Below are 26676 nucleotides of genomic sequence, written 5' to 3'. Positions count from 1 at the left end.
ATTGTGTCCGTAACACTGCTTCTCAATAGGCAGCTGTGTTGGCACACGCTGCCATGCCCGGCTGCCCGGCTGCCAGCGAGTACTGTGTGCGGGCACAGTGATAGAGAGCCAAGAGGATTCAGCAAACAGCCCAGCTCAGCACAAACACACACAAACACACACACTCTGTCACCACAGTCTCAAACACACAAAGGTTTCTCGCACTTTTCTCTTTCTGGGGAAAGTATTATACAAAAATAAATAAATAAATCCAAAACATAATGTATTGAAGGTATTAATATTTACAGTCACTGTACCAAGGCTGACAAAAAAAAAGTACAGTTAAATAAAAAGGTGAAAAGGAAACACAGTGGTGGAGGTTGAATATACTGTACACTGTGAACATAATTCAAATTATTCATGTACTCTAATAGTATTTCTCATGAGAAAACACAATGACATTATACATAAAATACCTGAGATACACAGGATGTATGTGGCCTTTTACATGTAGAGGGATCTGAGCAGCAGTGCTACCATTTAAGAGTCTGACTTGTGTCAGGACAAAGGACCTCCAGTAGATCTCCTCCAGCATCATAACCTCCCGAGACGCAAGCAGTTGTTTGGAAAGCATCTTAATGTCTTTAAAATAAGATTAAGATCTTTAGGTATTTGGGATTAGCAGGACCTATAAAGTAGTTTAGTTTTTTTCAAACATGCAAAAAACAAAAACAAAATAATCTTACAGGAATGGACACAATGAACATAAATAACAGTAATTAAAATAAAATATAAAGTAAACATAAACTAAATAAGCCATCCTTTACATGTCCAAAAAGGCGTGGGAGGAAGTGTAAACTTACTTTATCCCACCCCTTCTTAATAGATCAATAATAGATGTATTCTAATACTACTACTACTAATAGTAATAATAATAACCTTTATATTATGTGTGTAATACACATATACACAGACACACACATACACATAGTATAAAAAAAAAATAAGCATAATTTTTGAACAGGAAGTAGTTTTTGAAAAACAAATATGTGGACACAGGGATTATTTCACCGTATATTACAATTCAAGTCACCAATGTGTACCAAAAAATAAACCTGCTTATTTTAATGCAAAACAGAATTGGAAAGAAATGAAATCCCAATGTCCTCAATCGAGTACTTTCAACTTGATTAAATTTATTTGTCATATCAAGAGAGCTAGAAAAGTTAATAGCATAAATAAACAAGTGTATTGACCGTTTGCCGCCACTACATGGCAGATAAAAGTGTCTCCTTATGAGGTCAACAGGTCTAAATGAAGCAGAATAAGTTGCCACAAACCTCAGACATAGTGTCCCCATATGAGGACGCTGGGACGCCGTCGGGAGGATGTTCAGGATGTTGGACTGCTCCACTGAGTCCAGAGGACAGTCCAGGATGGAGCCGGCCCTCTTTACCAGCTTGTCAGAGCAGAAATGTCCAGATAATGTTGCTTTTTGACATTCACAGCAGAAACACCAGAGGCTGTAGCTCAAGTCAAGTAAATTTTATTAAGAATTTATTCACTTTAGGACACTGGCCAGTACAACACAGTGCAATATACATCTTTACTTTCAAATAAAAAAATGGACAAAGAAGGACATAAAAAATAAACCCTCAAATTTTATGACAAAATAAAACATCCATGTACATAGAAACCAGGGACAAGTCACTCCGAAGTCTCCACTCCATCAACACACTTTCTTGCATTGCATGAGCAGGTCGACAGTAGAGGAGAAGACATGGCTGATGAGAGGGGGCAGAGGTCAGTGCTGTAGTGCATCGAGTGACAAAGTGCTTTAGAGAAGCGCAGAGTGAACGGGCGAGTGGCAAATGTGAAGAGGAAAGACAGTCGATCTGTAAAGGAGGTGCAGATGTTCACATTTGTCTGGAGCGGTAAAGAGTCATTTCAGCAGTTTAGTGAGTGAAACATTCCTCCACTGGAGTAGTGTAAGCCAACACCCCGACACTCTGACCCTGTCAGATAGAACGAAGCCTCATGTCAAGATTGTGCATGCACATGTAATGGGGGAGGACAGAGAGGGAAAATTGCATATTCGATGGGGGAAACATTGTCGAGGAGTGTGTGAGGGCTGCAAGGTGAAAGTATGCCTTATACTGGATGCTTATAGCTACAGTCAGTCAATCTAAACACGGTGATTTCATAAGGCTGAGGAGTGTATTTGTGCTGATTAGAAGTGTGCATGATTGATAGATGTCCAAAAGTCCCCCTGTCCCTTTTCCACAGAGACAAAAACATGTACAGTATTCAGCAACTGTGACACCGTTAGGCTGTGGAGTGTATCAAAGTAAAAGGCTGTGGAGCCTCTATTGTAGCGAAGTGTGTTTTTTTTTTTTCCTTCTTCCAAAACTATCTCTCTGTCTTTGTTAAATCGTTGATAGTACAAATATAACATCTCCTGATTACAGTTTCTAACATGATACACACTCTCACTGACGATCAAGTCAGTGGTGATTTGTTCTCTATATTCAAAAAATCATTAGTGTCTGAAATGTTATCCTATGGCAATGCCTGACTCCTATCAACAACCTGCACAGATAACAACATATAAATCTGGCCAATGAAGCCGACATATACACATTAGTTAAGTGAGGAAACAAACATGTCCAACAGGTTTGGCTGGATTGTCGTCCAGCACGAGATGAAGCACATCCAGGATTCAGAGGCGTTGTGGTCCCAAAAGTTTCCTGAAATGCGGCCCGACAGGAAATAATCGCCAATAACTGCCTGTTGTCCTTTTCCCCGACTCCTCCTGGTCCCTATTAAAGTGTTCACGTGAAGTAGTCCCTCCTGACGCAGGAGAGCTTCCACAGCTTCAAGCATGAAATGGATGAAGCAGAGCAGCTTGATGTTTTTACTCCTTGCTCGTTTTTCTTTTTCCTTAAGACAAAGACTCTTCTTTAAAAAAAGGCACCATGCACATTTATCAACCCAGGTGGGAAGAAAACAAAAAAATAAAATGGAAAACAAAGAAACAAAATCAAAAACATCAGCAGCTGTAGAGTCACCCCTCCCTCCTCCTCTCTGGGTCAAACGTTAAGGCCTCTGTTTCATACAGATTCATCTGTTAAGGCAACCTTCAGGGAGAACAAGGAGAACACGTGTCAAACATTGATGAGCTTTAGTTAACTTTTAAAATACACACATAGAGAAAACTCAGAAACTGACCTCATTATTTAATTAGGTTTCACTTTCATATTGACTCGAGCGCTTCTTGGACTTGAGCTCTTTCAACCACTGGGGTGAGTTCTCCTCACTACAAGTATAAGAGACAGCGGTAGCTAAGCAGACAGTCGCAGAGGGAAACAATGTGACATTCATTTTGACGAATTTAGGACTGCTGCTGCTCACCCATTTTCTTTCCCTCCAGGTGGGGGCAGCACCAGCGCTCCCCGTGGGAGGAAAGGGGACTTGGGGGAGCGAGACATCTGGGAAGGGGAGGGAGCAGGTCCATCAGTCTGACTGTCAGTGTCACCTCTTTTCTTCAGCTGAGCCTTAACAACAAGTGAGACATGGTTATTAGATTTCAGGCATAATCTATGTACTAATCACTGCATCAGGGGTGGGTACGAGTGATGGTGTGCGGTGGAAGAACAGATGCTGGCTCACTTTTAAAGCTGAAGGGTCCATGCCAGGGAACAGGGCGATCCTCTGTGGCTGCGAGGCGACAGCGGTGCCAGCATCAGCTCCTCTGGTGCGCTCCTCAGAGTCTGAGTCATCGTCTTTACTCTCGGCCTTTGCCTCTGTCGTAGGCAGAACACAAATTATCGGGTGTTTTCCACTAAAAGGTTCAGGACTTTCCCCTAAATGCCAGCCATAAATTCCCCACAAGCGAACCAAAGTGTCATAGCAGATTTTTAATGAATGCCAGGTGTCTCGCGACGTCGTGTAAATGCTTAACCGATGTTCAGTGTGATATAACTATCAGCCACAACATTAAAACCACCAACCAGTGAGGTGAATAACATTGATGTTAGAATCTAATGTTTTTCAGGGAACATTTATGTTGATGTAACTTTGGTCTGTACCAGTATCTGAAAACTGTTAAAGAAGAAGAAGAAGAAGAAGAAGAAGAAGAACAGTGCCATGGCAACAGCAAAGGTGTGTCTGTTGCATCATGGTGCCACATGCTCCCACATAAGAGAATCACATGCACGCAAACATCCACATGATATAAAAGAAAATGTGATTTATCAGATCGTTTTCAACGCCCCTTTTCTGATGCTCACGTGTCCCTTGCAGACAGTTTCAGCAGTGAACAGGGGACAACGTGGTCAACCTGACTGCTCCCATGCTATTCATACACAACAAACTGACTCACTGCATGTCCTGACACCTTTTATCAGAAGCAACATTCACGTTTTCAGCAGTCTGAGGAACAACGGCTCGTCTATTGGATCAGACCACATGGGCCACTTTCCAGGCCACATGTGCATCAGTGAGTCTTGGTCGCCCATAGTCCTCCTGTTGCCATGTCACCACTTTTGATCGGTACTGACCACTGCACTCTGGGAACCACTCAAGAGCTGCAGGTTTGGAGAGGCTGTGATAGTTTGGCCAAACCTGAGGACAAAATGTTCACTGCCTAATAGAGGGTATGTACGTGACGTCACAGCAACCCAAGTCTCCGTGGTTACGGCCGCTGAGCGGCAAAAAGTGACAGTTGAGCACGGAGATTAGCTGCATTAGTTTGAATCATGGGCTTTAATAGCGTCTAAATTGTGCAATCAATTTAAAAAATGGTGAAGAGCTGTTATGTGATTGACTGAACCAACAGATTTGAAAAGTAGTCAGATATATTTTTTATCTCCGACTGCCAAAGTAAAGAGAAGTTAATGGATCCCTGCATTAGAAGAAACGACAGGAAGGTAGGAACATTCACATTTCACATTTTGTGTCAGGAAATATTACTTTATGCTGTATTTTTTGATGAAGTCATACCTTAAGTTACTTCTGGAAGGCTGTCAGATACGTTTGTGGACGTTGTTGTTTTGGTGTCATTACAGCCGACAGTAACTCAGTCTCAACAATAAATAACAAAACAATAAATGGAATATCTGCTATCACTCCTCATCATCCTTTTAACGTCCGGTCGGACGCTACAGTATCGTATGGCTAACGTAAAGCTCTATGCGTTAGCATCTTTTTATGTCGCTACATTTATTATAACTGAAACTGAAGCTTATCAACTTTTCCAAATCCATACTGTGTGGATCATTGTAGAGACAAATTGCCCTCAATTTGATCCGATAATCCACATTTTTCCCGGTTTCACTGTATTTACCGGTACATTTCACCATGCTTTTGCCACTCAAGGGGGCGCGGCCCGGGCAGCAGTGATGTCAGTGCATACTCTCTGTATACCCACTGCCAGATGCCATGACAACAAGATAGTCAGTGTTATAATCCCTGTACTTTTTAGCGGCCATATTGTTCTGGCTGATAGGTGTATGCATCACCTGGTCTTGTTTGGTGTAAAGGTGAAACTAAATATGAAGAAGCACAAGTATTAACCTGTGGAGTCTCTGTAGAGCCAGTCCTCAGTGGGTCCTCCGTCTCTCTCTGTCTGCGCTACATTCTGACGTGGGGCCCTGGAGGGCCGTGTCCGAGGGGCACGTTTCTTCCCCAGCTGGGCCTTAGAGCGGAGAGCGCTGGTGTCTAACAGAGTGGTCGGTGCCTGCAAAAGGGAAATGCATTACACAACATGTTGACCGTAATCGAGAACTTGACACATATTTGACCCAATACATAACCCTAGTTATTGACCAGCATCTACGAACTCAGATGTGGTCGTCTTAGAAATAAGAGCATGAGACATTACAGATCTGTACGCGTGGTGAAACTTTCTGTCAACAGAACACAGCTGCAGTTGACTCAGATAACACTTACATCAGGAAAAGGGAGCGGCTCGCTCTCAGATGAGGTCAAGGGAGGGAGGCCCATCGGAGTGTCAGTTTCAGGCTGGGAGGCATGATCTCCAGGCGTGTGAGGCGGACTGGGCTTCCTTGGTGAAGGGCTGAGGTTGCTCTCTGAACTGGGAGTGGCAGGAGTCAAGCTGCCATACGCAGAAAAAATAATAAGAAAAGACATTTTGAAACATTTCTGAAAAGAGGTGCGTGGCCGAAAGTGACCACGGTTACAATAAAGCAGCATCACAGCTTCTGTTTTGATCCTGTGAAGACTATAGGAAACTGTGATTTAGATGACACATGTAAAAACACCATGACAGATATATGTATTATATATTTAACAGGATTGAATTAGAATTAGTCTTCCTTCTCACCAATATTGTGATTTCATGTTTTGACCACACGGGGGCAGAATAGATTGTAAGATCAGTCTGTGTTAGTGTTGAGGTTATTTCAGCCATCAATCATCATTAGGCTGTAGCTACATAGGCCAGATGTGTTGGGATGAATTGTTTGTTGTACATTTTCAGGTAATTGTCTTTAAATAATTATATAATACTAAAAGATTAGTTATTCTATAGTATGGACAGATTTCTTTATCACAGAATCTTTCATCTGATCACTCATGATTTAAAGTGTTGTAAAATAAACACTCACCTACCAGTTCATTCAGTGCACCAGTGAACATGACGTCTAATATTTTTACAAAGCTGCTTTAAATCTCAGCTTTGTAAAGGTTGTGATATTCAGCATTTGTTTAAACTAACTGAGGGCTGTTGATTTAACTATGTTTTCATTTTGGAGGCTGCGGTCGGTAGAACTGATAAACTGTGTTGTAACGCCACATGTTTCTATTACACATTTAGTCAAGTGATTAGGCTTAATAACAGGCTTTGTATTTGTAGTTTAACAACACCACAAAGTACAACCTCCTCCTCATACACATATTCTTATTTTCTTTCAACATAAACTGGACATTAAAGCAATCATGAAGATCATTTTAGTGAAGGACTGCGTGCTGCCCTTCTGTTTTTCATCAAACTCCCCGTTCATATCATGGCTGACGGACTTTCTGCATAATTTGATTTTTTAAAAAATATATTTTTACTGAATCATTTCAATTTTATTACAGCGCTCCACCATGTCTCTATTACAGATCAATGAAGTCATATGTTAGTGTCAAGTTTGATCCAGTATTATTATAATCCAGTTATCATAAACTACCTTGGCAATGTATTATTTCCTTAACCGTCTCTGCTTAACTCTCTTGTCAACATTGAACTATTGCAGCTATTTTATTTTATGTTATTTTCAAGCTGCAATGGTTTGAGCGCACACATCCATCTGTGTGTGGTCTATGAGTGGAGTCTGTGTACTGTCAGCTACCTGTCATCAGTGTGCAGCCCTGTTTCCCAGGTCCCATACTGGCTGTCAGTCTCTCGAGCCGGAGTCTCTTCATCTTCACCACTTTGCTTCTGCTGCACCTGGAGGCAAGAAGGACACGGGGGTTAACTAATGAATGACGAGGAGTCAACCTGGGTCTGAGTTGCGTTATAAACTAGTGACGACTATTATCGTCTACTTCAGTTTGGTCAATACCTGTGTTCCAATTTCAGTTTATGTGGCAAAGACAACAACACGTTAAAGTGGATGATAAAAGTGCAGTAGTTGTTTAAATGGTGTGACTGCTGTTAATGCACAGTGTTGCCGACAGAGCTGCAAGTTGCCGAGCTAGAGCGGCCAGCAGTGGTAAGAAGGATAATGGAAGGTGAAGGGATGAATTAATGGAGACGGGATCAGAGTTGGGGACAAAGACGGACATGGCTTGGTGGTTGATGGAGTGTGTGTTTGCTGCCTAGTGAACCATGCCTCTTTTAATGAGGCTGGTACAGAGGACATACTGTCTGAAAACCACACAGCGCCCACAGAGGCACGCCCGCACATGAACTGATAAACCTGACCTATATAGGAGAAAAAACAATAGAAAATCCTTCTGTCCTCAGATGTTGCCCAAGGGCTGGACAAAGAAATGCGATACACCTGGCTCTGTAATTGGCCAGGTTCCTTGACTACGAGAGCAGCTTAGCAGTGATGTTTACATGAGCGCTGAATGCAGATCAGAGAGTTCATTCTAACAGTTTCATGAATGCGTTCCTTGTTTTCTTTGTGTATGTGAGAGATACAGGAGTACTGCACGAGTGCAAAGGAAGTGCATGAGTTGATTGAGGGAGCATAAAATTGGTGAAAAGAGTGAGAAAAAGCCACCCCATCATTCATCTGTGATGCCCGACAGGAAGACAGGAAAGAGAGAACAGTGGGAATGGCATTCAACAATGCTCCCTGCATCTGAGAAAGCACTTCAGCTCAACCTCTCCTCAAGGATTTACAGCACTCACACTTTCCGAGCCGACATCACAGGGTCACACCGCTTGGAATAACCTCGAACACACACACACACACACACACATCTCCTGAGTGATAATTCACCACGGAGGAGGATTAATCAATGTGCACATACTGTTTCTGAATACTGAAATCATCACCCCCGATACTGTTAAAGCTTCAACCAGCTCCGTCTCACAGAGGACTGCGTCAAGCTCTGTTCCAGATGTTGCTGTTTGTATTATGTCATCCTCCCTCTTCTACATGTTGCTATAAAAATTGGCAAAAACTTTAAAGGAGACCTCGTAAAGTGCTGGTGATAAAAATTCCAATCCTATATCTCTGCGTGTTACTCAACCTAAACACGCCCAGGACACACCCCGATCTGATCAGCATAGCCTTTGCTGGAACATGTTGAAGAGAGGTGCCATTATACAGCCACTACTTACGGCAGTAAGTAAAGCCCCTTAGAGGCCGATTCCGGGCTAAGTCTCATGTTATAAGCCTCAGGTATTCACTGCCTGTTATATGTCATGTCTGAATAGCTAAACAACAAAAACAAATAACTTTGAAAGACAAAAGATTATGAACTTGCTCTGCTGAATGCACGCGCACAGGTGCAGTCTATGCCATTAACCACAAACATGGAAAGTACTGTCGATGGAGGAAGCCTACTGAACCAACAGGTCCAGTAGCAATGATTTATAGTTTTTCCTTAATAACATTAGCCATAGCCAGCTTCCCCTAGTCAGGAAGGGTGTGTCGGGGGAAACAACACAACAAAGAGCGGATGAATGGAAGGATAAAGGAGAGAAAGGGCTGATCACTAAATAGGGCTGACTGACAATCTGTGGAGGAAGGCGTTGGAAGGAAAGCCTTGGAAATATCTACTTGATAATGAACTGAAGACTGACTGCTGCACATAACCCATGTGACAGTCTATGGTTTGCTCTGTTCTCAACAGCTGATAAGCAGTAAATACACCGAACAGCCACAACATTAAAGCCACCGACAGAAGCAAATAACATTGATCATCTTGTGACAATTCAACATCATAGCTTTCATGTGAATGTCACTTAGACCAAACCAGACACGCCCACTCCACCCCACGGCAATGACACTCGGCAGCATGATGCAGCCCCTGCACAATAACACACAAAAAAAGGGAGAGCTACACAACGTTAGGTGGTTTTAACGTTGTGGCTGATCAGTGTACGTTGCTGTAGATGTAATTAGTGCAATTACAAGCTTATAAGTTGCTGTTGAATGCCCATCTCCGCATCACTATTACCACAAACATCTCAGCTACAGTGTTTACATTCTTCAGGACTGTAGCTAACACTGGTATGAAAATGACAGCGCTCATAACCGATACATGATCTTCTCCAGGTTATAAACAGGATCAGACAGGGCCGTCTCATGTACTGTAGGTCTATTAACAACCATTAAAGCTGACACTGTACGTCACCACACACGCTGCCCTGGGTGGAGTGGGAAAATATGCTCGGTGTGCTCTCATGCTCACTGCAGTAATCAATAGAAATATCCTACCGATATTCAAAACAACTGCTCCCGTGAGCATTGATCTCATGTCATAAATGGGCGTTGCAGGCGGATGTCAGAGGGCTTACATTAAGATGAACTGGGCAAACAGAGCAGTGCTGCTGTTCTCTCTCATTACACAAGTGGCGCATACAGACAAGGGCTCGGCCCTGTACAAAGCATCTAGTAAGAACAGAGGGCAAGAATGTAAAAACCTGACTTGGCTTAAGATTTTCGCCCACAGCGCTCTGAACCTGACTCAAAGGATTACTCTCAGTCTGGGGTTTGTTTTCCTTGTTTTTTTGCCAATATGATAATTGTTGAGGTGAAACGTGCCACTTAACTGTGCAGATTAATGTATCATTAGTATGATGACACACTGCTGGCAAACATTAATACATAGCTAACAGGGTTTTTCTTATCATCATCTATGGAGGTTTTGGAGGTGGAGGTCAGTTCTTCAGTTCAATGGTAGTGGAGCCATGACAGGCGCTCGCCAACCATCAGGAGCTATGTCAGTGTCTTGGTCATGTGGAGGAGCAGGGGGAACCTGAACCCTAACCCTGGCTTTGATTGGTTTCTTAAATGTCTTAATGCCGAATGATTCAAAGATTTGTGTTAATTTCTTTGTGTAGTGTCACTGATACTGGCTGCAAATATATTTTCCTCTGGGCCAAACATAAGATTTAACATTTCCAGGCACAACTTGCAAGATCTGTGTTGGCCTCTACGTGTTCAGCCCACCACTTGTATTGACTTGCATTCAGAGTTTATGACACCACGTGGATGAGCACGTTACATTTACACAACATCTGATATGGCACAAATCGCGAGTCAGAACTTAAATAGTCGAAAGTCATTTGAGAGTATCTAATATCAACATTCAGTTTCGTGTTATATAATATTGGTGCTATCCTGATATTAACTAAGAGTGTGGATGAAAAGACGCCAAGAGTCGCTGTCAACGCGGGAGCTTTAAAATATATCTTAAAAATATTAAGAAGTGCAGACTGCTCCGAGACGACGAGACACGAGACACACACTGCTAGCATTGCAGTATATCTGCTTCATTTCTGGTATTGCTATTCAACTGTCAAATACACCTCAAGATTTTCATTATCTCGTATGGTAACATCAAAAGCTGCATCAGACACATCAGAGCTACAGCAGAGACAATTACGACAGTTTGCAAAAGTAAACCAGCATGTTTAAATGTGGTAGAGCATACGAACAACAGCTCAGAGACTACAAGCGATTTCTGGGCTCAGGGACAAATGGGAAATGGGTGGTTTTCCCCTGGACTGCCTTCACGCATTTATGGGTTTCTCTCCATCACATTCAACCATACTGACCTTTAACTGTCAGTCATCCACTTACTGGTGGAGAGGTATGCTCCTCTCAGAGACCGCAACAGCACTCTAAAACCAACGAAGACATGGTAGCCGCACGGACGTCATAAAAACACAGCTTATCTCTGGGAGTTGTGACTCATGAGGAGTTGTGCAGCAGTTGAACAAACAGGCGTTAACTTAAAATCGGGAAACAACAGCACTGCAAGGTAGCGATATCCCTCATGGTTTTCTAAACCTATCCGGCACACAGGCCAGGCTAGATGTAAGGGTGTAGGCAAGCAACGAGGAGACGAAAACACAACATATTTTTGTATTTTCAAAGGCGGAAGCAGCACTAGAATAACTACTAAAACAAAGAGAGGCGATGTTTATGGTTTGCCAAGGATAACGTAAGACACGTATGTGATGAAAGCATAGAGACAGATGAGACGCAGCAGGGCTGTGTATAACACAGCAGATGGATGAGTTCTTGACATGTTTGGCTCGACACCAAATAGTTTAAGAAGGTGCAGCAGTTAATAAAGTGGCCCGACGTCGCTGCAAAATGACTTGAATTCCACTTTCTCTTTATTTAACTCAAACAAACAGTCTGACAATCCCGACCTGTATTTATGTGGGGAAACATGGGTTTGCGCTTTGAATGTGAGAGTGTCGTCTTACAGCGGTGGGGGTGTTGGGTGCCGTGCGTCTGCGTAAGGACAGGCGCTGCTGGCTGCGCAGCGAGAATCTGCGGATGGACTCCCTGCTACGGGAGGCCAGGGAGCGCAGGGAGTTGGTCCTCTTGAAGTCCCCCGTCCCGTCCTCTCCCCTGCCTCCCCTCTCCACCGAGTTGGACAAGAAGCTGATCGCCCCGTGAAAGGAGCGCCGGACGTTCCCCACCCATCCCGACACCTGAGAGTGAGCCACTGACAGCTTGTCCCCGAGATACTCCATTACAGCCCACTCCTGTCAAGACCTGCTGTGTCTGTGTAGAGCCTGCGAGCCGAGCTGTGACTTCTATTGTGACAGAAGCCGGGGAGTCATTAGAGTGCGGCTGTGCTGGAGAGATGTCCAGGGATGGTGTCCTAGGTGTTCACTGACGTACGTTGCAGGGTCAATACTGCAGCAGTGAGGAAGGTGACACAGAGAACAACAGAACTCAGCTAGTTTAACGTGGTGATACTGCCGGTGTCTGTTGCCCACGGCACTGCAGCACAGATAACGCCAGTCGGTCTCTGACAGACTCTCCCCAGTTTCACTTCCAAAATGGCCTTTCAGCAGCGCAGTCCCACTGGAGCCGTCAGGACTCTTGTTTCAACTCATCACTGCCAAAGGCTCCAGGCTGGCGGCCGTAAGTGAATTGTGAGGCTTTCTAAAGTCTATTTTGATGCTCCCAAGATATGTTTGCTATGATACGCCTGGCACAAGGCCCACGTGCATGTAAAGGTTACAAAAGTCCGGCGCTTAACACTAGTTACATGCGGGGGTCCTGCTCCGTGAGACGGCCAGAAAAACTGCTGCACAGTCTTCCAACAGGTTTTTCAGACATGTTCTCTAGCTTCAAGTGCACAAAGTACTACTCAAGAACAGGGCTGAGCAAGAATAATGACTGAATCAGACCCTCAGCATACCATCTGTTCAGTACAACATTCACTTATCTATTTTCGCCACATAAGATCGCTCTGTGACACCTCTGACAGTCCTCCAGGTGTGACGACTGAACCGAGCCCAATTACAGCCGACCCGTCGTCTGTCCCGGGGCTGGCGATGATCGGTTCTGTCCAAAGACAAGACTCGGATTCCAGGTGGAAAAATCCAACAAGGCTACATCCCCACAGTGATTTGTACCATCTTCTGGCAAAAGGCTGCAAGGAGAAATGGTGCAGGACAGCTGGTGGCAAAAGGAAAACTGCTGTAGTCACTCCATGTGGTAAACCAGAGGGAAACCATGCAGGGCCAAAGAGAGAAACAGTGCTGGGTGGAGAAGTCAGAACCAGAGGAAGAAATTCTTTCTCTCCTCGCCTTTTCCTGCAGGTATGGGCAGGTAGGAGAAAATGCGTCAGAAGTGCTGCTGTCTGTAGTCAGCACTATAGGACTCACCGTCAAGGAGAAACTGGGAGGAGAGAGGGAGAGTGGGACGGATTCAGAGAGAGCGAGAGAGGGAGAGAGAGGGAGAGAGAGGGAGAGAGAGGGAGAGAGAGGGAGAATGGGAGGTCCGTGATTCAGAGCCGGTGGAAAGGGGAGGGTAATATATGTTCTGCGGTGCTCTGTCACTACAGCCTGATTTAGTTTCAGAGAAAGAAAATGAAGTGACACTGCCAGAATTGCAAATGAAGAATGAAAGAACAGAAAGAGAAAATAATGTACTTGCGGCCACAGTGTCTCCATTCAAACCAAAAAGAGAAAGCTGGAGAGACAAAGTGGGGGTGACTCGATATGACAGGAATGAGCACAAAATAATACATATAAAAAAAAAAAAACTATAAATAGGCAAATTATACACGCATGAATGAGAAGAGTGAAAAGACAGGTTTGGCTCCACCGCTGAGGCGAGCTCGTACTTATCAACCAGTTTGTCAGCACAATGCAGCCGACAGCAAGAATCACAACAGGCAAGAGTATGTTTGTTTAAATCTCATTCAGAGTCAGACTCATGCAAACATCAGGGCAGGCTACAATACTTCCTGACGCGTGCTGTCAGCTTAAACAGTGAATTAGTACCACAAATAAAGCCACTCAGAGACACACTTCAGAGAGTTAGCCTCTAAAAACAAAACGGGGACAAAGGGGCTCATAAAAGCTGAATCTCTGTCCACATATGCCCCCTGCAGGTAATCTGATCGTTTCTTTGAAGCGCTGCGTTAAAGGCAAGTTCCCCGTGAGGTTCTCAGTTTTCAACAGCACACAAACTGACTGCTCTCACACGCTCCTTGGCCTCAAAATGGCGGCTTCTTCCTGGGACAGACTGTTAGGGAAAGGAAGGTTACTTTATCTATATTTTACATCTTATGGTCTGGGAGGTAAATTAATAGAAGTCAGTACAAATTAATATTTTTTTTTCTTTTTAACAAAATAGATATAATATGGAAAAACAATGGTGTATTGTGGCTGCATTCAACTTAGGGAAGGGACTCCAGGGCTTATTGTCAGGACTCACTGGGACACGTACACATTTGATTTTCCTTCTGCAGCAACTTAAAATGTAAATTTTCAAGATGACCACATCCTCAACGTCACCACTGAAACAATAGATCCATATATTGATCTATGAATCCACAGAAAATAGAAAGACTGTATATAATAATACATTCTAAATCATTGGTTATTAAACAAAAGGTGTGCATTTCTTTGATCTATCAACCAACATATAAGTAACCTTGGTTGGACAAGACAAGGCATTACGACACACAAAATAAAAACTACAATCGTCAAAGTTTCTTCAAACCTACTGCTTCCATATGATCCAGACGTTCTATTTTATCAATAACTACAGACTCACTTACAGAATAATTAATCATCAAACATACACTGGATAATATGCCTCACAGTATTCACACAATCGATTTTAACAGAAACAAGTGCTGAAAATGACATAAGTTATAATGAATAAGTAAACACATTACACGCGTTATACTGTTCCCTCATTTCCCTAATAGTCATCCTGCAGAAATTTCATCTACAGGGAAATGACTCACGGCTGCTCATCACTTCCCCTATTCTGACTCTGACCTCATCAGTCCGTGCGCGGCACCAGCCAGCAACGAGAAGGAGACAGAACTGGACGTAGCTACTGTACATAGCGTCTTCCACATAGAGTGACTACCTGCTGTACACGTAGCACTGTGTAAGTAGTAAGACATTTTAGAGAGAAACATCTGTAATAAGAGCTATGACTTACCCAGAGGCAGTATGGAGTAAAACAGCACGACCATATGTACAACGCAGCTCTCAGTCCGATGCCCATCTCTACTCTGCTGCTCTCACCTGCCTCAGACCCCCGGTTTACAACCAGTGATATCACCACACAACTACCAGCTCATCACTGTGAGTCAGAGGATGCTTCCATCAACCCACGGTCGGATTTTTAATCAGATTTGTAGACCACACGCTTTCTTAGACATCATCTATTCATGACTTTGACAAACACACCCAGCAAGTGTTGGAGAAATACATGTCTGTAGCAGAAAAATAACCACAAGGACAAGGTTTTTTCTGTATCATGTAGTAGTAGCAAAATGTCTTAGCAACAGAAGCAAATACACTGATCAGCCATAACACTATGATCACCATCCTAATACCTACATACCGCTAACCCTCTCGAGGTGTGCTGTGGTAACTTGAAATGAGAAGTTAGAAGCAGATCCTTTAAGTCCTGCAAGATGAGAGGTGGGGCATCGACGGATCGGACCCGTTTGTCCAAGGATTGAAATCTGGGGACTTTGGAGGGCAAGTCAACACTTGCAGAGACAATTTTGCTTTGTGTCAGTGCACACAGTCTCCCCACCAGGGAATAGTGTTTTGAAGAAAGGCGCATGGTCTGCAGCACTGCTTAGGTAGGAGGTACGTGTCAAAGTAACATCCGCATGAAATGGCAGGAGCCAAGGTCTCTGAGCTAAACATCGCCCAAGGCATCATACTGCCTGCACAAGATTGCTTTCTTCTCCCGGGTTAAGCAATGAACCAGGTCATCATCTTACACTGGTCCTTGGCCCAGTTCTGATGATCACGTGCCTCAAGGTGCAGTAACTCATCTGTCGGATGAGTCCTGGCCACTACAGACCAGCATCCTCTGTCATTTAAATCTCTCGAAATGCCCATTCTTCAGGGGAAAATGTTCATTCGCCAGATAGTCACATCGTAATTAAAAAGTGTTGTTCACCTCACCTGTCTGTGTTACCATAACATTATGGGTGATCAGTGTATATTTTAACATTTTAACTATGAGGAAGGAGTGCAACGTGAACACAACATTTAACATCCTATCACATGATTTTATTCGATATTTTGTCTTTTTGTTTGTAACATGAAGGGAGAACATCAAAACTAATCAAATCCTTTGGTCCCTGAAATGTTGAATGTCTGAGTTGTATCTGGTGCACATGAGTGTGTAACAGTGTGTATTATTGTACTTAGCTAAACTATTGTAATTAGGCCCAGCATTCAATACTGTCAGCATTAAAAGCAGAGCAGAAATTTAAACAAAACTCAACAAACAAACAAACAAAAAAACTTGTAAATAGCAACAAGGAACTACTCAAGACATTTCTGAGCCGCCCGCAACCCGACCACTAGATGGTGGTAGCGAGCAGTCATTTAATCTGAGCTCTGTGTCGCCTACCAAGACACAATTCCTGTACTTCTGGGTTCATAGTGCAGGCCTTCAACCTGAGCCTGCAATTAAAGTCTCAGTGACAAAGAGCCGACTGAACCAAACCCTATAGTTGATAACACTGTTCATGCTTGTATAGAATGATCTCTGTGTGCACAGCGTCACATGCATACATGCATTTGTTTACCCATTTTAAAGGTTAGGAAAATACTCACGTGAACTACGTGGTTAAAAGCTACGAATGTGAGATGTAACCAATCAGTGTAGAGGAACACAGTGATAACAAATGTTACGCGTCTGTTTGGCTGCATGATTATTACGAGCCCTTACGCTTTACAGTTTCTTCTGAACTATGCTGACGAGTCTCTGATAAATGAGCAGCAACAACATGTACTTATTAACCATTTGTCTAATCCAACCCTGAATAACAGGACAGAGAAAGTACACTTCCCGAGAATGTATTGTTGGAAGGGCGGAGGTGAGTCTAGGTCTCTCACACCTTCGACATTAGTCATCAAATCTTTACTACCTGAGCCCAGCAGCAACTAAATTCAGACAAATAACTGCATTCCACCAGTGTCTCGTGTCAAAGCAAGACACCCACAGGTGCACATGCTCGGCTGCAGATAGCATCGCCAACGACAGACGGATTTCTTTCCCTGTCTCAGCAGATCTGTGTGAGAAGTAGCCCGAATGAAAGCGGTCATTTGTAATAATGGGCTCACAGCCAGTCATCGAACTGACGCAACGACTTGGCCAGCAGTTTTAAATCTCACTGAGTTACAGCCACGAAGATTTGCTGCTGCTCGGACCGAGCTGCAGGCTGACTCACCCAGCTGTGACGGTTCTGCTCTCTGTGGGAGCTGCGGCTCCTCATCCTGGAAAGGTTTCCATCCACGGCGCTACCTGAAGGAGCCGATCGCCGTGACACGCTGCGAGACCGCATCCTGTTCAGCTCCTGACAATACGAAAAATACAAAATACTAAATTAGAACCTCGTCTGCATCACTTACTACATCCCCAAAAGCTGCTGATGCTGCACAGCGTACTATAAATCATATAACATATGATTATTATGACTGAAAAATGTACTACATTTTCTTCCATAAAAAGAAGAAGCAAAGTTTAGTTCAATGAACAGTAATATTTATTTTCTTTACTATTTTGGGCTCGATAGTAAACCTGGTAGAACAAGTTCATCAGGAACTGAGAACTGTTTCACTTAAATCAATATTTACATGAGGAGAGACCATAATTGATCAAATTATTTCTTCTAGCAAAACTAACACATGCCAGTTCATGTTGTGAGACTTTTTATTAGTTTAAGCTCATGAGAGCTCACGTTCATGTATCCTGGGTCATTACAAGACTACTGATAAGACAGATGTCTGAGAAATTATTTTTCAAGTTTTGCAAAGTCATTCAGTTATGGCTGATCAGTGTATGTTCATATTTTAATAGCACCATGTCTACTTCATTGAATCCTTTATATTACGAACCTACTTAGATTTTAAAGAAAAAAGATAAGATTTAGGAAAACCCACCAGTTTGAAAAAGAATACATTGGGTGGAACGTAACCCTTTTCCACTTTAAATTAATTATTTATCTCTGGCTCACTCACCTGAGATCCCTGTGATCTCCTTTGGCTCGGGCCATCTCCCCTGCTCTCTTGAGGCCGTAACTCTCTAGGAAGCCAGGCCAGCTCTGTAGGAGGGAGTCCACTGGAGGAGTTACCAGAGTTTGTCTCTGTCCCAGAAAAGGGGGTTAAGTGGAGCAGGTCGTCCAGGACAGCAGACGAGGGCCTGTGTGGATTGAGGATGCGGTCCTCCTGCCTGAGGAGGAGCTGTTCTGGGCTGGGCTTGTTCGTGTGTTTCCTGGGTTCAGGCGCAGGTTTGTCCACGGACATCTCCACAGGCTGCAGCTCCCACGGGTCCTGAGGGGACGGCGTCCACACTAGGCTTGAGAAACCTGTCTGCACTGGTACCTTCCAGCTGACATCTCTTTCGGGTGCAGGCAGTGACTTAGACCCGAACTCAGCGTCCCCTCCCTGAATATTAGACACGGGAAACAAGTCTTTGCCAGGGGGGTTCAGAGCTTGTGATGTGAATGAGTCAATGTCAAGAACGCCAGGCTTGTACGGCTCCTTCCAGCGTGTAGCAAAGTCACTGCGTTGAAGAGGAGCTTTAGGCGACTGGTCATTTCTGACAACAGAGTCCAGATCTACAACTTTAGGCCTGAGAGGTGTCGACTCCGACCTCAGCCTCTCCTGCTCTTCTTTGTTCTGCTTTTCTTTCAGTCTCTGTCTCTCTGCTTCTTGCTGTTTGGCCACTTGTCTCATTTTCTCTGCCGCATCCTTTTCCATCCTCTCCCTCAGTCTGTGTTTCTCAAGCTCCAAGGTTTGCAATCTGTCCCTCTCTGTTTGCTTTTGTTTTTCAAACTCCAAGAGCTGCCTCCTCTCCATCTCTTTAAGTGTCTCTAATTCCTTCATCCTCTGCTTTTCCTTCTCCTGTTCGCGTTGCCTCAGTCTCTGGTTTTCTAAATCCTGTCTTTCAATGTCTAACTGTCTCTGTCTATCTAAATCTCTTTGCCTCTGCTTTTCCAGCTCTCTCTGCTTTTCCAGCGCTCTCTGCTTTTCCATCTCTTTCTGACGCTCCTTCTCTATCTCTTTCTGACGCTCCTTCTCCATCTCCCTTTGTCTTTCCATCTCCCTTTGTCTTTCCATCTCCCTTTGTCTTTCCATCTCCCTTTGTCTTTCCTTCTCTCTTTGTCTTTCCTTCTCTCTTTCAATCTCTCTTATTCTTAACATTTCCTGTTCTAATGCCATCTGTTTTACTTTCTCCGCCTGTTCTCTCTCCAACTTCTCTCTCTGTCTCTGTTTCTCGAGTTCGAGGATCTGCTGCCTCTCCTTTTCTATCTGTTTCTGTTTTTCAAACTCTAAGAGCTTTTGTCTCTCCAGCTCTTTAGCTCTTTCCAGCTCCATTTTCTGTTTCTCGAGCAGCTGTCTCTGCCTCTCTTCCTCCCTTTGTCTTTGCCTCTCCTTTTCACGCTGTCTTTCCATTTCCTGCAGTTTCTGCCTTTCAATCTCTTTCTGTCTCTCCAGTTCTCGTTGTTTCTCTCTCTCGAAACGCCGCTGCTGCTCTCGTTCGAACTCTCTCTGTTTCTCCAGTTCTCGTAGCCGCTGTTTCTCTCTTTCCCTCTCCAAATCTTGCAGTTTCTGTTTTTCAAGGTCGATCTGTTTTTGTCTTTCCAGTGCACGCTGTTTCTCCTCTTGTTCTTGTCTCTCCTTTTCAAAGGCTCTCTGTCTTTGCCTTTCATATTCTCTTTGCATCTCCCTCTCCTTCAATCGGGCAAATTCTAAATCTGCTTGTTTCTCCATTTCGAGCTGTTTCTGTCGGTCCCTCTCGAGGAGTCTTTCTGTCTCTTTTTGGGGTTCTCTTTTCTTCTCAACCTCTATTATTTCTTCTTTGATCCTTCCGTCTGAAGTCAATTGGATCTCCCTGGCAGACATACGGCTCCTCATCATCAACTCTACAACTTGCTCATGAGTGGTTTTTCCAAAAGCTTCATCTAATGATGGATTCCTCCTGATTGGAAGAACCTTCACTTGCGAGCCATCCAAAGCAGTCCCCAGAAACAAATCATCAGAGGGCACCGTTGTGTCAACAATGGTTCTTCGTACATCTCCGGGAGAAACTGGCTCATGTATTTGCCCCGTCAAGGCAAAGTACGTCGCCTTAGGCTTCAGCTGTTCTTCTGGTTGTAGCATTTTGAGACGTTTAGGTGCTGCGGCCACGTCATCCTGTTCAGCCGCTCTCGGCCAGTCTTTGTCTTTATCCAAAAACACTTGTTCTTCCCTTTGAGAATCTTTCAAGATCCCCGTCTCCATACTTGGTGATTGGTCGAGGCCTGTGGGCCACTTCTGTAAACCTCCTACTCTGAGGATTCGCGGCTGCCGTTCTGACATCATCGACAAAGCTGTCTGTCCTTGAGCAGCATCAGTTTTATCCACAACTGGCCGGCTGCCTTCTGAGCGTCTGGATCGGAGCGTCATGGCCTTATCCTCCCGCTGAGCTGACAGGACGCTCTCACTCACCACCCTGTTCTCTTCCACTGCCTGCACTGTGTCAAAAGCATGTAACACCCTCATAGGACCTGAGGGAGACACAGGCTCTCTGTAGGTGGCAGTGACTAGAGTTCCCTCGTCCTCTGCATCTCCCCTCTTAAATGACGGGCTGCTGAGCAAATCCTTGTCCACGCCGCTGTCGTCCATCATCAGCACACTGTGCCTTTCCACAACGTTTTCGAACAACGATGCTCGCACTGTCTGTACTTCACCAGCAGGACCACTTTCCTTGGCAGGAGATGTCTGTCCTGACTCGAGCCCTTCAGACAACTTTTTCAGTTGCTCTTCTGAATCTTTTAAAAAATCCAAGAATGTGTTCAGGTCACTGGGAGTGAGAGTGGGATCTTCAGCCTGAGAAAATTAAAAGACGTACCGGTAAGTTTTAAGTTATAACTGTATGATCCAAGTCTCTTTATTCATTTCAATTGCTTTTCTCTCTACAACAAAGGACTTTTTAATTCCATGAAACAAGAAATGAGAGCAATGCAACTTGAAAATGACGCAGGTGAAAATACAGCATACAAAAGAGTCGTAGTGATTGACGGAACAACTCTGAGCACACAAAAGGTATCTCCTTGGCCTCATAACAGTGGGTGTGGTGCAGAGGTGGTAATCAAAGCCTCTCTGTATTGACCTTTTCCCAGTGATCTCGTCTCTGTGTGTTTCATAACTGTCGGCCACTGGGGATGATTAATGTTTCTACCTTCTTGAGTTCCACAGCTTTGTACATCTGTGGCGGCAGTCCTTTTTTGCTGCAACGCCCCATTTCCTCTATGGAAATTTTGTTCTGGATGGAGACAGGCTTTGCCCCATAGAAACTGTAAACACTCTTGAAGGTAAATGTATGACTACAATTGCAGTGTAAAAACAATGTGTGTAGGCAGATAGAATTTGTTTTTACTTTTTGTGATGTGCCTCAAAATTTTATTGTGCCGAGAGTTGGCAAAAATAAAACCACACACATCAAAGGGCAACTCTGTTTATATTATTGCACGTGGAAGCGTTTCCAAGCAATGAGCAGTAATATAGTCTCCCTTTGTTATTCTCATTTGCCTGCTAAACACAGACTGAACCCGACAGAAAGCATTTCCTACACAGCTCAGCTCAGTCCCTCTCTTACCCTCTGAGGATCTTTGCTGATCTCATGGCGGTCTGCTGCTTCACTGAGGGGAACTAGGTCTGGCGACTTCTCGGATGAAAACCTGAGAACATACATCACACACACACAAAAGCCATGCATGACAATGGGACTCCTGGACAAAGACACAGAACAAAAGCAAAGCAATGGACGTTAAGAGCAGCTTACCTTTTGGTTAGGTCAAGGGGCAAGGGACGTGGCTTCACTGCTGGTTTCACTGCGGGGCTCTGAGTTGGCGTCGTATCAACTGTCAGCTGCTTGATGAGCTGCCTAACTCCAACTGCTGGTTCTGTTTCGGGAACCGGCTGCACTGGAGAAGGGAGATCTGACCCTTGGCCTGTGAGACCTGCCCCAGGACAGGACGATGAATCGAGGAGAAGACTGATTCGTGACTTAATGCTAACCCTACGCTTATCTTCTTCAGTCTCTTTCGCAGCTGTTTCTGAGAGGACAGCATCAGCTACACCATCAGGGCCTTGTAGTGTGGTACTCTTCGGGGGGTTGTCTTGTTCTCGCTTTTGCGGTAGTGCCTCCTTCTCTGCAGTGTCCTCCTTAGTATTAGTGTTTGTACTTTTACGGTGCAGTGAAAGACCAATTGATTCAAACTTGGATGTGAGATCAGCTGAAAGGGGTCGTCTCGCAGTCCAGCGAGGAGCGGGTACTGGTGTTTCTGTCTTAGATGGACTGTCAGGAAAAATGGCTGACACAGGTCTGGGCCTAGAGGGTCTGGGACGGGGTCGCAGTGGCACAGATACTTCAGGCTTAGGTTTTTCTTCTTCCTCTTGCCCTACCAGAACGAGAAAACCCATAGACTTGGCTCTGGTGATAGAGGTTCCACTTTTGTCCTGTGCATTTTGGTCCTTCTCAGCTTCCTTCTTCGTGGTTCCAGACCACTCTGCGGCTGTGAGTGTTTTAAGGCTCTTGGAATAGGCCAAGCTTGTTGCACCAGGTTTCTGTCCCTTGCTGTGGTCTCCAGGGTCAAGAGGAGGGGCTGGTTTAAATGGCTGGACTACTGGCTTGGTTGCCTGTCCAGCATTTAACTTATTAGAGGTTTTGAAGGAGGTAGGGGCAGGGCGGCTGAGGTTTGTGGAGGCTGGTTTAACTTTGCTAGTAGCAGCTGGATACTGTGGTTTTGGACTGATTGGTAGCTCTGGTTTATATCCCACAAGGTGAGTGGACTGTGGTCTGGGTTTAGTTTGGGGCTTAGGGGCAAGTATGGGCTTAATAGTTGTATTCTTCTCCACAGCATAAGGTTTAGGAGTGAGCCGTGGCTTTGGGCCAGGGAGAGGCTTGTTCGGTTCTGATGCAATGACATGGGACTGACTGATGGGCGGGATCTCGTTGAGGCTCTTATTGCTGGAGTCAGCCAGGGGACTCAGGTGTAGTCGTCCCCCTGCCACTGTCCTCCCTACCTCCCCAGTTTGAACCTCCACCTGAGCAGCCATCCTTTGAACAGCACCTTTTTCAAGTACATAGAAAAAAAAAAACTCCTCAGAACAACAAACCAAAAACATCCTGATCATTGCGATCGTCAGCAACCTCACGAAATACTGCAAATCACGCTCATGCTCCGCGTCAAAGCAGTCTCTCTACAACCAACTGCTAATAATGTGGACTTTGTCTAAGGAGTGCCTTTCATTAGAGCACTTTTATGGGCCTTCGTGACACAGACATCACTCAGGCCGGTTAAAACGAACCTATTGATCCCTGTCACCAACAAGCAGTTATTCTTCTTGTCATTTACGTTCACATTTTGATATCTTGACAAGACAAAACATAAAAACAACTGCACTTTTGTAATGTGGTAGATATTTTAACACGATACAGCCTGGAGTCAGTGCTCGTAATGCATTTTCTTGACAGGGAAGAAGCAGTGTAATACAATTATCCATTATCCACGTTATGCATTTGTGTTTGGCACAATGAGTTGTAATCTATCAAATAAACTTGCAAAATGTGTATCTCTGAGTTGAATGACTGGTGCAGTACGACTGCATACCTTTGTAGCATGAGACAAGGATGGGCTGGAGAACTGTACAAAGCCATTGTTTTCTTTTTCATACTATGTCACAAGAATATGTGTGTTCAACAGTCAATGCTGGATTCATCTACAAACTCACTCCGCACTTCCATTACAGATAAAGATTCACTTAAACTATATGTAAAGGAGATATAGTGATAAATTAGAACCTGGTTAGCAAGCTTTGTTCTGACACATTGTCGTGATAATCATTTTTATCTGTCGTTTCCACAGTGATAACGAAGATAACCAAGTACATCAGTGTTAGCCCTTGAAGAGGCTCCTCCGTCACAACTGATAATGCTTTCCACATGTTGCCGTGTTGACTTTTCAAACGACGACACGCTGGATCAAAATGCTGAAAATAATCCGAGCATATCCTACCTGACCAGATGTCAACCGTCTGCTGTGGAGCTTGGGCTTTTGTTGTAAGCAAGCCGCGATGTCATATCACACAGGAGAAGGGCGGTGAAGGAGCCTAAGAAGAGCACACTATGCGTCAACAAAGCGCACCAGACTTTTACTTGTCAAAGACTGCTTTGCTTGAGGCCATGGTAGACAAATCACAGCTGCAGCCGGGTTTGTCCAAATGCGTCTCTGTGCATGTTCTCACGCAGTCATAGAGCAGCAAATAGATGATGAAGTTTACACTGACACAGGCTAGAATAAACAAAGTCACACCCATGCATTTTAGCTAATGACACATGCCCAGACGAAAAAACAAGCAAAAAACAAAACAACAAAAAAACAAAACACACAAGCAAAGTTAGTTCTTCTATTTATTTTTTCACACATCTGCATTATGTGCTCAATCGCTTCTTGTCCATCACTTACTACCCATGTAAATGCAATCAGTGAATGTTGGAACTATGAATACAGTAAACACTGCTGTTTGCTGTTCTTTTCAGTGTCAAGCATGTCCTCAAACACGTTTTTCTGTGGGGCTCATTATTTATATCTACTGGCTGATGCCATAGCAGCCGTCGCTATTTTAAACCTATTTAAATAAAAACTCTACAAATATAGAAAACGAAAAGACAAGGAAGGAGAGAAGGCTGCTGGGGAAAAGTGGAGGCTTGAGCTCAGGGAAAAGAGATTAAAAAGATGAAAACATGAACTTCAGTTGTTGACAGGAAACGCCTTCGCCAAGATGGAATGCTAAACATTTGACTGTGATGGTGGGTCGAGGAGCACAGCGGGGATTAGGGAAACGTCTGCCTTTTATTTGGCTTAGACCAACGCAGGACAGCTCATTAATGAAAACCACAAAAAATACCTGTCAAGAAGTTAAGGGGTGTGAATGTTAGCTTGCGCAACAGGTACATATACTGAACCCCAATACATTCAGGACCCAGTTTTAAGAAAATGTCCCACACATTTCTTCAATTTCTTGCAGGAAGTGCAGACAGGACACAAGGGCATAGGTTAAGCCAGCCATTGTTTGTTGTGTTTTGACTCTGACTGCTACTAGCAAAAGATACTAAATCTTTAATCTGGTTAAGCCAGTTCTACGGAGGAAATCGGGTCATTTGATGTACTAACAACTAAAAGAAGAAGTCATAACTCAGGTGAGTTCTCAAATAGTGCGAAACAAAGCTTTAAATAACAAAGACTCCGTGCAGAGCTAAGCCTGTCCATGACCAAACATCTAACAATATTAACAATGGCATGATTCAGAAGATTTAAGGAATATTACTATGGAAATAGTATCAAACAGTAGTAGTATTTAATGTGTACATGTGCCACATACAGCAGGTCCACCCCTTCACTCACACACTAAGAATATAACTACAACAAATGCAGCTCATTGATCATATCCAATGGTTTATCTACAATTTAACAACAATGGCTGCTTTTTGTGAATCTCATAGTCTCCACTGGTTTCTTTTGTCACAGCTACCTCAGTCCATGATTCGCAACAAGTGTTATCTCTTCCTGTACGGACAGTGCCCGGGTCCAGTTTAACTAAAGACCTGAGCTGGCCTGCTTAGAAAAAAAAGGGGGATGCCATTTAACACTCATTAATAAAAACCTATACATTGAATAAGCATGGCGCACTGAGGGCAAACGTGGAGTTATTCAATAATTACCACGGACTACAAATGAGAAAAAGGACAAACGTATGATCAGCTTGCTGGCTAGCAACGCTGAGCTAACAACTCAAGAACTAACAAAATGGAAACACTGACTGAACCTGTCCCTGGTCCGGACTGGAGACAACTTACCAAGCGGTAAATCCAGGTTTTCTTTCTCCCCTCGTGTCGAAATAACTTCAGAACAGCAAAAACAAAAATATCCAGGAATAATTAAGAGACGTAACAGTTGGTTGATAGAGACGCTAGCAGGGCAGCTAAGTTAGCTGGTTTAGTCGGGCAGCCAAATGAGTGTCTGTCTATCCCGTCTCAGGTTGCAGTGTTGTTGACAGGCTACTAGAGCTGGACTGACTGGTTGGCCTCAGCCTCAGAGATAGTCAAGAGAGACAACACAACCAACCTCTTCCGGTTACTACACCGTAACACAAACACAAATCACTGTCTGTGAATATAAAACACGACAGTAGTCACTTAAACCTAAATGTACGCTTAAACGAACTCGTTATCTTTGACCTCAGGAACATATCTTTGGAGAGTAGTTAACATAAACAAGCTACTTATACGAAAAACCCGTCGACTTCCGGTATAACGCTGAGCTTAATTTAGGTAACTTCATGAATCTCCAGCTTAATACTAAAATGAAAAAGGAATAAGGTGATTGAGCAAGTCTGATCCGTCCCAGCCACATAACAATTAACTAGATACATACCGGGTAAAACAAACACACAAATGTAACTCAATGGCACTTTATATGCCTAAATAAACATGG

The 26676-nt window shown here is 43.9% G+C and overlaps 1 protein-coding gene across 1 annotated transcript; it reads right to left on the bottom strand.

Annotated features, from left to right (window-relative positions):
• Positions 1-1509: 1509 nt before the first annotated feature.
• si:ch73-138n13.1 (titin homolog) lies at positions 1510-26262 on the bottom strand. The gene is made up of 13 exons (XM_047591586.1): positions 26040-26262; positions 24199-24292; positions 21963-23253; positions 21777-21858; positions 18155-21007; positions 17365-17490; positions 7335-7432; positions 5929-6094; positions 5554-5716; positions 3649-3782; positions 3391-3533; positions 3208-3295; positions 1510-3116 (listed from the first exon to the last, which is right to left on the bottom strand). The coding sequence occupies exons 3-12, from the start codon at positions 23237-23239 to the stop codon at positions 3220-3222; spliced, it is 5118 nt and encodes a 1705-aa protein (XP_047447542.1). The 5' UTR covers positions 23240-23253; positions 24199-24292; positions 26040-26262; the 3' UTR covers positions 1510-3116; positions 3208-3219.
• Between the last annotated feature and the right edge of the window lie 414 nt (positions 26263-26676).

Source organism: Mugil cephalus, chromosome 8 (genome assembly GCF_022458985.1).
Source record: "Mugil cephalus isolate CIBA_MC_2020 chromosome 8, CIBA_Mcephalus_1.1, whole genome shotgun sequence".
NCBI classification, from domain to species: Eukaryota; Metazoa; Chordata; class Actinopteri; order Mugiliformes; family Mugilidae; genus Mugil; species Mugil cephalus.
This window is presented reverse-complemented; position numbering and strand designations above follow the sequence as displayed.